Here is an 11,334-nt window from a genome sequence, read left to right as displayed (position 1 = left end):
TTTTTTGGGGGGGGAGGGGTGGGGGGGGGATGTTGGGAGTTATTCCTAGACATATGGCTGAAGAGGAACAAGGCTTGCTTTGACGGGCAGGGAACTCACTTTTCTAGAATTAAGAAAAGATGTTTACAAACTCTGTACTTTTGGTGTAAAAGTGACTCACTTGATAGTTTGAACCAGTAAATGGATTTATTGGACATGTTAGAAAGAAGAGTGTAGTAGGCTTCTTCTTTTTTTTTTTCTTCTACCATCTTGGTACCATTCAATAAAATCTATACTTGTAGCCAAAAGATAAAATAAAGCATCTACTATACATGCAGTGAAATGTGTTTTTCTGCTTACATATTTGAAGATTTGGTGTTGTCCAGTTTCAAAAAAAGATTTGGTGCTGTGCTACATCAAACTAGAGATATTTCTTAGTTTCCAGCGGAGTCACCCCTAGGTTCTGATATTAGGTAAAAATTATAGCTATTCATGCTTATATTAACGCCCCACTTTGTGGGATTTCACGGGTATGTTGTTGTATGCTTATATAAGTAGCTGCTGAATGAAACTAATAATTCCGCCACTCTTGACAGATGAAGAAGATCGGATTATCCTTCAGGCTCATGCTATTCATGGGAACAAATGGGCATCAATTGCAAGGCTTTTGCCAGGTAGAACAGATAATGCCATTAAAAATCATTGGAATTCAACCTTGAGGCGCCGTTGTGCCGAACATGGTAAGTTAAGAAGTGACTCCAGCAACATCCTGGAGGATGCTAGTGCTGGGAAATCAAAAGCATCATCTGAGGAAACCCAATCATGTGGTGATGTGAATTCTTTGAAAGCAATTGAAGGAAAAGACGTTAGCTCTCAAGAAAACCAAGAAGCTAATCACTACGAGGATAGGAGTCAAGAAGTAGTTCAACGGAGTGATGTAGCAAATGATCCTCGTACTCTCTTCCGTCCTGTGGCTCGGATAAGTGCTTTTAGCGTATATGGTTCTTTGAATGTCCCAGAATCCCAACTGCAAACTCCAAGGCTAATTCCTACCCAAGCCCCTGATCTTGGGATCACCAAGTTGCTTGAAGGAGCTTTCACCGACAGATTAGTGCCTCACCAATGTGGCCATGGCTGTTGTGGCAATGTCAATCAAGAAATTAACGGAAGCTCACTATTGGGGCCTGAGTTTCTTGACTACACTGAGCCTCCTTCCTTCTCAAGCCACGAGTTGGCCGCATTAGCCACAGAGATAAGTAACGTTGCTTGGTATAAAAGTGGGTTGGAAAACAGCAGCATTGAGGCTACCTTCAATCCAACAACCAGGGCAGCCTGTGGTACCTCTCATTTGCCAAGCAGACCATTCTAATCTTTCAAATTAGTAAACTTGGAATTGATAATGGATGCAGTGTCAACCTCAACTACCATAACATAAAAGATTTTGAGGCTGAGTTGATTTACCCAACTTACTTGGAATATACACAGTACAGGATTAAGAGAAGGTGGATGGATACCTGATTTAGTGTCCAAACTCTGGTTGAAAAGAGTGTAAATGCATTATTTCCCTAGGTCTTCATTCATTCATGATGAGGAAATTTTAGAAATTCTTAAATTAGATGAGTCCAGTAAAATGGTAATATAATCTGAAGCTTCATATGTTGTAATTCAACAAGATGATGGTTTTTTTTTTTATTCAAAGAGTGTGCTTCCTCCTCACTCAGTTGGGATGATGCAAAGGAAAAAGAAAGATGGTAAATTCTTGTAATTCAGCAGTTCCTGGTAAAATTGTAACATGCCTTCTGCATGATTTATTTTGTAGAGTGACTTTCAATGATCATCATATCATTCATATTCATATATTATTCATTCATATTCATATTTTGTTGAGCGACTTTGAATGAGGAAGGCATAAGTTGATCGAATTTATGTACAACTTTTACAAAATACTACTCTCCTTCAACGACAACTTCTTAACGTATATGCAATTGTAAGAGGGTGCATGTTTTCAAAAACTTTAAGACATAAATATTTTACAACCATGACGCCAACATGTAAATAAAAATTATAATAAGTTGAATACTCGATGCATATTATAAGAATTGCTTATTTAAAGTAGAACAATTTACTTTTTGAAATTCAATTAATAGCAATATATATGATGGATGTACTTGTAATTAATAACTTAGGTTAAATAGACTCATCATTCATTAATTTGAGCTTGTATTTATTCTTTAAATTCAACGTAATTCATCACATATTCTATTAAAAGTAGAAAGCTACGATTCTTATTATTAAATTACGTTACAAAATCAAAATTTAACCGAATCATACCGAATTCGAATACTATTGTAACGATTTTGAGAAGTCTAATTTTTGTTATACATTATAGAGGAACCTAGAAACTTATATCATTGATATTCTAGTTAAAAATATCTCGTAAAATTAATCAAGATACACGTAAATTAACTCGATAAAAGACTTAAATGCATTGGAAGAATCTGGTGTACTGGCTCCTGTTTAACCACCAGAAATTAAAGATCCAGTGGTACCATGAAAACAAAAGAAATCAGTGCTCTATTATTCTTTCTTTAAATCCCAAACTTTTGGTGTCTTTTTGACTCATATTTAGATATATGAAAGTGATGGAAAACAGACATGTGTTGAGTACCATGCTAAGTTTTCAGTCTCTTCAGAATAAGTGATACATTATTTTTGACTTTGTGGACCATACTATATAAATGAAAAATTAAAATAAAATAACAATATATAAATTTATAGCAATGTAGTAGGAGTTACTAGTTAAACAAGCAGGGCTTGAGTAAACTGTTTGTAGCAATAACATATAATTTTCTTGGTACAGAGCGCTTCTCTCGAATAAAACTATATTTAATATAAATTTAAATTAATCGAGCTCTAATATAAATATCGAGGAACCAAACAAAGGGCGAGGAGGAATGAGTTTGAACTTTTCCTACTTGTCACGCAAAGTGTGCCTTACACATACAAACAAACATCACTGGGCCCTCTGCTACTCTCTTATTTCACTGTAAAGTTCTGTGCTAATGCCTGCTGAGGTGGAGAAAGAGTGTTGATTAAAGTTTCGAAAGTAGATTTTATCATTAACTCATGAAGGTAGAAAGATTATGTTATTTTTGAAAGATTTATGTTATATTATAATCCGTTATCTACATATCTTCTTATTTAGGATTATGTTCTTGCTTATCGATTAGTTGAAATTGTGTCGTGTCTTGTTTAATAACCTTTTTTAGTATTTTTTCCTTTATCTCCACTTCACATGTCCAAATTATCTTAGTCTTGTTTCCCGTATATTATCTACAACACAGGCTACATTTTTGCTTGGATATATTCCTCATTTCTGATTATCTTATCGCTCATAGTATACTCATTCATAATATACACATTTTTGCAATTTGCACCTTATGAACATGAGAGTTCTTGATCGGGTAGCAGTTCATTTTATCAACAAATAAAATTGATCTAACCATCACACGGTAAAACTTATCTTTTTAAGTTTAATTATATATGTGGTACCTTTTTTGGAGATATTTGGTACAAAGGTATATTGGAAAAATATACTTACTAAATATTTATCTTGATTTTCTAAGGTGACACAATAACACTTATTTTAGGATACTTTGTTTTTGCTAAAGTTACACTTATTTAGAATGGAAAAAACAGTAAATTTAGCGTAAATTTAATATTTGTTTTAAAAATTAATTAAATATATTATAATATATTAAATTAAAAAATTATAATTTATCTTGAGTTAGTCTAATTTAATTTTGCTTCGAAAATGAATTAAATTTACTTTTAAAAAAAATGTAACAACTAATTTTGAACAAAGAAAGTATGTAGTGAGTTTTCACTCACTGACTCAATTATTATTATTATTATTATTATTATTATTATTATTATTATTATAATAACTATTTCTTTGATTATCTCAAAATTAAATTAAAGCTAATGGCCGAGTAATAAACATGTAATTTCTATTGAGAACTCCACGGTGGATTTTTAGTATTTTGTAATGTTAAAACTCAAAAGCAGAACTCCTTTTAGTTTTTACTGAATTTACTAAAGAATTGTTTAATTATTCTGGAATTGCTTAACACTATGTAGGAGTACAGTAGCATGGCAAATATTATAACATGATACAAACAATAATATATAAAAATTATATAACTAGACAATAATCTAAAACCCCATCCCTTTATTAAGGCGGGAAATAAATAAATTCAGCGACATAATCAGAATTCTTATATATACACTATATATATTTACTTAATTACACTGTATAAATTTTCGACAAAGAATATATCATATTAGCTAGGCCATACTAGGAATAGAAGGAGAATATTATTATTTATTATTATGCATATGTATGGTTTAGTTACAATAGCATAAACTTGTTGTATTAGTTGGAAAATCAGTCAAAATGTCATTTCTTTTCCTTCTTTTAGATCAGACTTTGACGTAAATTATTTTTTTAGAGTACTTTGCAAGTCTAAAATAATTTATGAACAATTATAATTTATTTTATTAGGGAAAAAATAAAGATTATAAAATTATATTTTATTTTAAATGATAACTAAAAAAAATATGCATCACATAAAATAAGAAAGCATACGAATAAATTAAGAGTTATTTAGTTTTCTTCTATTCTATAGTAAAAATAAATGACAAGTAAATAATACATGCTAAACGTAATAATAATAATAATAATTTATAGAATAGTACAAAAGATATACGATCCATATAATACCATATTGTCAGAATGAAGAACATGGAGATTAGTCTAAATTATTTATTTATTTATTTTAACCTTTTTTTGTAAAAAAAATATGAAATCAAGGTTGCAAATAAGACAATACAACACCTGAAAAAGGTAAACTAAGATATATATTCAATAAAAATTGTAAAAAGGAAAGGAAGATATACTCAAACTTGCAATTAGCTATTTTGGATAAAATAATATAAATGTATATGGGGATCCATGATTTCATAATAATAATATCAATAATATCAATAATAATAATAATAATAATAATAATAATATAATTTTATAAATAGAGTCTCAAAAATTACAAACATAAATTTTATTTTTAATACAAGTAAAAATTCAAAACTCTCAATTCAAATAAACATTACAAAATTATAAGGAATTTAAGTAATTATGTCTACAACTTGTTTTCCAAATAATACATAATCGATTAGCTTATGCAACAAGATCTTTTATGACTAGATCGATATACTCAAGATCTAAATTTAATCGATTTCAAAGTAAATTTATTTGAATTTTTTCATATGCATTTATAGTTTTTGTCTTATATATAGTCAAATTTCAACTTATTTGAAATTTACATGAGCCGGTATTTTATATATATATATATATATATATATATATATATATATAAAAAAAAAGCAAATAATAATAATTATAAGTTGAATCCACAAAATTCAATTTTAATTTCATTTGCTTGTTAGTATTACTAATTAGTTGGTTTATTTTGAATTCATTTATGAATATAACACAATTTGCTCTTAACAACGAATTTGAATACCATTTCTATTTTTTTATAACAAAACAATGCTACATTCAAATAAGATGCTCTTCAAATTTCTGTTTATATTGTTTTTTCAATAAAGATTTATAAGCCAAAATGTTTCTTAGTCGTTATAACCTAATTTTGCAAGATTTAGCTTAAAAAAATTCTGCTTTATCCATCATATGCTTTATAAGAATTAAACTTATTCGATATAAATTGTATAATATTTAATTCACTCTCCATAAGTTCTAAGAATTTTTATCTTATGAATTATACTGAACTTATGTCTCTTACAACATAAATACCGTAGAAATAAATAACATCACTTATTATGCCTTCTGCGACCTATATATCATGAGTCACGTACAACTAGTGTAAACTAACATAATGAACTTCGGCTAATTCATGTGAGATTCACTTGGAACCATTCAAATACCATAGTATTATGAAAAACATGTTTTAATCAAACCGCTATCTGCACCTAATCGTAATGAAGATAGAATTTTAATCTAAAAGTTTTTTTTTAAAAAAAATAATATTTTTAAATAAGTAAATTAGGTCAAATATCAAACTCAAATCCTCAACTCGTAAAAATCTCACAAACTAAAAGGCTTTTACAAATCCATGAACTTCATATAATTTTGCCCCTAAATGAAGTAATGTATTGAATCTATACTTACACAAACTCTTGTATCTATACTAGTAAAAATAAAATAATTCATTACTTGCATTCACCAACTCCAAAGAGATAGGGAAAAAAATTATCTTTTTTTTTAAAAAGTGGGAGGAACCACTACTCGAATGCTTATTATTATTATTATCTTACACTAAAAACGATCATAATTTACACCAACCACAATCATTTTCACCACGAACACAAAATATATTGAAACTAGAAAAAACTAAAAAAAAAAAGATATTGTAAAAAGAAAGAATTCATCATAGATTTTTATTTCACTTTTTACATTTTCTACCAAATAAAAGGAAAATTGTATAGATCTTGAACTGACAATTCAGATCGTTTGATGGAGGTACTGTTTGAAATTGCAAGATACTCTTATTGGTTTAACTTTTTTTTTATTTTATTAACTCGATGAAAATAAAAATTTTAAATTTCAATTTCTTAAATTAAAAACAAATAAAATAGATCTTAATTTATGTTTTGTAAACATATCAGATAAAAAGTTAAATTTAATAAATTATAAAAAAAAAACATTTTTTCTTGAAACACACTAAAAAAAGAAAGTAAAACAGATAAATTAAAACAAAGTTACTTGTTACTTCTTCTATTACATTTTATTTGTGATGTTTGACTTAACACAAAATTTTAAAAAAAATTAAAAGTAATTTATAATAAAATCTTAAATTAAAGGTTTATGAGCCTATCAAAATAATATTTAATGTTGTGCTATTAATTAAACAAACAAAATAAAATAAATAGTCATTCATTATATTATATTTATGTAAAATTTTATTCCTTTTTTCATCTGATTTTTGAAGGTACTAATACACTTATTTTTCTCTGAGTCATAAAAATTTCATGACTTGATTTAAATATAATTAGAAAAAGAAATATATATTATTATTTTTTGAAAGAAAAAAAAAACACAAGAGAGATTACTTCACCAACTAGAGTAGAATAATTATGATATCTTAAAGGTGGGCCATTTCTTCCTAAAGACTGTCACACATCTACTCTAACAGAACCATGAGCTCTCTCTCTCTTTTACATTCTTGTTTTTTTCCTCCTTAAGCACTCTCATCACTTTCTATAAACACTTGAAACAATACATTTATACTCTCTCTCTCTTCTTGTTCTTTTTTTCTGTTAAATTTTAGAAAATGGGGTGTTAATGGTTTACCTAATCCATCACCTTACTAATAGACCAAGAAATGAGGTAATGGGGCCTTAAATCATGCAGTACTATAAATGGTAACAAAAAAAAATTGAATCTTGGGAGTTGTAATACTTCAAAGTTTTGATTTTTATGGTTTTAATGCTATTCTTGGTTGTGGGGTTGTTGAGAATTGAATCTTGAGAGTTGTAATACTTCAAAGCTTTGATTTTTATGGTTTTAATGCTATTCTTGGTTGTGGGGTTGTTGAGAAGTTCAAATCTTGATTTTGGGGTTGTTGGAAATGGCAAATGTAGATGTGTCTAATGTGGATTTAGAAGCTGGCGCCGGAGCCGGTGGACATAGTCGCCGGTGCTCAGGTAGTGGTAGTAGTGTTTGTTTTTCTGATGCTGATGAGGGTTCTTGTTATTCTCAGTTTTATTCAACTGCTGATGGGTCAAATTATGATGATTATAGTTTTGCTTGTGCTACTGAGTCTGAAATAGGGGAAGTTATGGAGGTGTCAAGGAGAGTTTCATCTGTGGCTGAGTCTGATAGATCAGTGGATTTGGAAAATGGAATTGGTGAAACTAAGTTGCATGTTGGGAAAATTGAAAGAGATTGTAGGATTTGTCATCTGAGTTTGGTGAGTTCTGGTCCTGAATCTGGTTTTGCTATTGAATTGGGATGTTCTTGTAAAGATGATTTGGCTGTTGCACATAGGCATTGTGCTGAGGCATGGTTCAAAATCAAAGGAAATAAGTAAGTATAGCAAAGCCTTAGTTTATGTTTCAAATTTCTGACTTTCATTTTAGTTTGTTGTTTCTGAATTTTGATATATTAGATTTGTCTATGTGATCAATCGAGATGCTTAAGTGGTAATGTTAACATCTGGAAACAAATTGTTGTTTAGTTTTATGGTGTCTAACTGTGGTGTCCGGGCGAGCTTATGCATACTTTGACTAATTCCATGGGATACGTGTCCCTACCAAGCAATAGTTACAAGATAACTCTGTCCTAAGCTTGCCCTCCACTAATTCCACGGGATACTGCCACCACAACAAGTATCAGGTCCACCAAAAGCTATCACAGATAGTAAGAACTCACCTAGTGTTTTCTGTCTCCGCTGTGATTTGAACTAGGATCTCAATAATGAAGTGTATTTGCACTTGATAGTTGGTTGCAATGACAATGATTTGTTGAATCTTCTGTTGGAAGTGTTTGATTTCTTTATTCATATTGGCAGTACATGATCTGTCAGAATAACCTTTTTTTTTTGTAGGGTAACGTAAAAGTTTGGTCTATGATGTCTGTTCTCTTGGGAAAGAGATAACATGATGTATTTTATGGTAGAAAAAGGAAAAGTTAACTAAAGAATCTTAATGGAATAAAATAAAATGAAAAATGAGACTAAATCAATTGTAACTTGACAAGTACCATTAGGAATTTTAATGACTTTTTGGAAAGAATTAGGATGTATTCTAATTACACCGACAATTCTTCGTACTATGCCCTTAAATGTTCTTTAGTTTCTAAACTTTTCCTGATATTTGATACTACGCACATTTCTTTTATCAAAGTGAAGATTTGACCTTAGTGGATTAAGTAATAACTTTTATTTTCCCCCTCAATATGAAGTAATATTTTGCTGTCCTCCACTTTGCATATTCTATTACTTAGATGCTAAGATCTTTACTATGATTATCAATTCTGTGACAATGACCTATGATGTGTGCACAGTCAAGATTCTAGTGTCATTTTCAGATAAATGTGCGAACATTGTTTTGGACATCTTGGATGTATCATTGTGGTTAAGAAGATCGAAATTTAATTGCTGGAATCTACAAAACTGAATTTTGATTTGTTAGACTTTCTGAAGAATCAAACGTATGTTATCTATAACAGAAAATAATAAGGTGGTATTAAGAGTTAGATCTCTGTGTGCACACACGCATCTGTGCACTTGGTGGTGCAACCTCGCAGGGGAGAGGTGGAGGATCGGAACAACTGAATTGTGCATAATGAACTGCTTGTTTGTTTTTCCCTTTAAAGATGCTTCTTTTGAAGATAAGGATGATGATCAAATTCTCCTTCAGTCCTAGTTTAATGGCAAAGGAGTAAAAAGTAAAGGATCTCACTATGATCTGTTCTGTATCTTTAGATGTTCATCTTCAAATTGTTTTATGTTTGTGGGTATTATTCAACTGCGAAGCCTATGAACCAAATGTTCGCTATTCCAACACACTAAGGTTGTAAAAGCAATCCCCAAAACCAAAGTGTAAAATGTGTCTTACATTCAATTGGCTGTAACAGTTTAGTCACCTCATTCCATGGTTTTCTGTCACTGTAGTTTCATTATTTTCCCATCCATAAAGTTGATGAAGTACTGAGAGATTCGTGTTAGCGTGATTATACCAAAATATGATACTTTTGAGGTGTCCATAAGTGCATAATCGTCATCCTTTACCAATATCTGCCTACACACACACGTGATGAGTATTCTGTCTTCTTGACTGGTATGCTTTACTTAGCAACTTCTTCCTTCAACTAAAATCTATGAAGGTCTGTCCAATTCCATATGCCAGAACTATTTCCATCTCTTATGACCCGATACTCACTGACTCATTGACGTCATAAGGGTTGGTTTGTTATATTTTACTAGTGTTGTTCCTTGTCATTCCTCCTCATATTGTTGTAAATTAATAATTAGATTTCGATCATCAAACTCTTTGTTGTTGTTTTTCTTTCTGATGGAAAAGCTGAACTGTCTGATAAATTTGCATTTCGGTGATCTTTCTTATCAACTTTGTGACTAATTCTTGTGTAACCACATATTCTCATCTTTCAGTAATCAAAACAACTTGTTAGACAAGGACCTTGATAGGTTATGAACATACGTCATAGTAGAATTCGTGAAAGTATTGAAGACCACAAACTTAGACAGGACACCATTATCTTACCGCGGTCCTAATTTTTTGAAGTTAGTTCTTTTGTGTTCCAAGGGTAAGTTTTTTCTGTGATAAACTTTGGAATTCTTTTCACTCTTGTTCTGTTACATATTCCACTTGGTTTCATGTTTTCCCAATATGGTAAAATTACTCGGAAACTCCCACCCTCTCCCATACAAGCTCTTTTGTAAAATTGTAATACTGCTAGTTATCTTGTGACCCTTATTTACATTTGAGTTCTTTTTCCAGGACTTGTGAAATATGCAATTCTCTCGCACGCAACGTCATTGGTCCAAATGATGTTGAATCAGCACAGCAAACAAATGAATCAAGTGCAGTGGCTACAAGTGCAGCATCTGCACCAGTATCAGCAGCTTCAGAAGCTCGAACTTGTTTGAATGGCCATCGATTCTTGAATTTCCTCTTAGCTTGTATGGTATTCGCGTTTGTCATCTCTTGGCTCTTCCACTTTAACATTCCATCATAGAGGGTAGCGTGGAAAGAGTTCATGTGCCATGAAATTCGAAGGTGATTGAAGGCTTAAAAAAAATGGTAACACGTATTTACGACTAGCTGTGGGAATATATCTATCTACAGAGCAATGTTTCATCTGTCTACTACACCTTAGATATAGAGATCAATTTGTTAGTTGTGTATGGTCTATTTATAAACTAATATTGCCCTTTGATCTCATGAAAATGCCAGCAGTTGTTTTAGTAAATCCTTTCATATTTGAGTCAGTTTCAGTTACACATCTATTACTTTGTTTTTTCAAGTAAACATTTTGATATGATGTGCTTCAAATATAGTCTTAAAACAAATCGAAAAGTGGATATATTGCAATGCGTACAATTTGAATTCATACTATACAATATTAAAATATCTAGATGTTGGGGACAACAAATATTCATAAATATAATTACCTTCCATAGATATCATTGCGAAGTACATGAATTACATAACATCATTGAAACAAAATAATTATTTATTGTTTTGTTTCAATAA

At 30.5% G+C, this 11,334-nt stretch overlaps 2 protein-coding genes across 2 annotated transcripts in view; both read left to right on the top strand.

Moving 5' to 3' along the window:
* The window catches only part of LOC107029787 (transcription factor MYB1), a 5,433-nt gene extending 3,599 nt beyond the window's left edge, over positions 1 to 1,834 (top strand). The window contains exon 2 of the mRNA XM_015231233.2: positions 576 to 1,834. Coding sequence (XP_015086719.1) covers positions 576 to 1,348 — 773 coding nt within the window. The 3' untranslated portion in view covers positions 1,349 to 1,834. The remainder of the gene's footprint in view (positions 1 to 575) is intronic.
* A 5,382-nt stretch (positions 1,835 to 7,216) lies between these two features.
* LOC107029512 lies at positions 7,217 to 11,081 on the top strand. Its single transcript, XM_015230939.2, has 2 exons — positions 7,217 to 8,143; positions 10,579 to 11,081. Exons 1-2 carry the CDS (start codon positions 7,686 to 7,688, stop codon positions 10,814 to 10,816), a joined length of 696 nt encoding a protein of 231 aa, XP_015086425.1. The 5' UTR covers positions 7,217 to 7,685; the 3' UTR covers positions 10,817 to 11,081.
* The last annotated feature ends 253 nt before the right edge of the window (positions 11,082 to 11,334 follow it).

Source organism: Solanum pennellii, chromosome 9 (assembly GCF_001406875.1).
Source record: "Solanum pennellii chromosome 9, SPENNV200".
Classification (NCBI taxonomy): domain Eukaryota; kingdom Viridiplantae; phylum Streptophyta; class Magnoliopsida; order Solanales; family Solanaceae; genus Solanum; species Solanum pennellii.
The sequence above is the reverse complement of the archived record's forward strand: the minus strand, read 5'-3'. Positions and strand labels throughout refer to the sequence as shown.

Bases quoted from the DNA above. Each gene is read 5' to 3' on its own strand.
- LOC107029512 (XM_015230939.2), top strand. From the start codon at position 7,686: ATGGCAAATGTAGATGTGTCTAATGTGGATTTAGAAGCTGGCGCCGGA. The intron at 8,144-10,578 runs GTAAGTATAGCA...TTCTTTTTCCAG, and splicing joins TTCAAAATCAAAGGAAATAA to GACTTGTGAAATATGCAATT.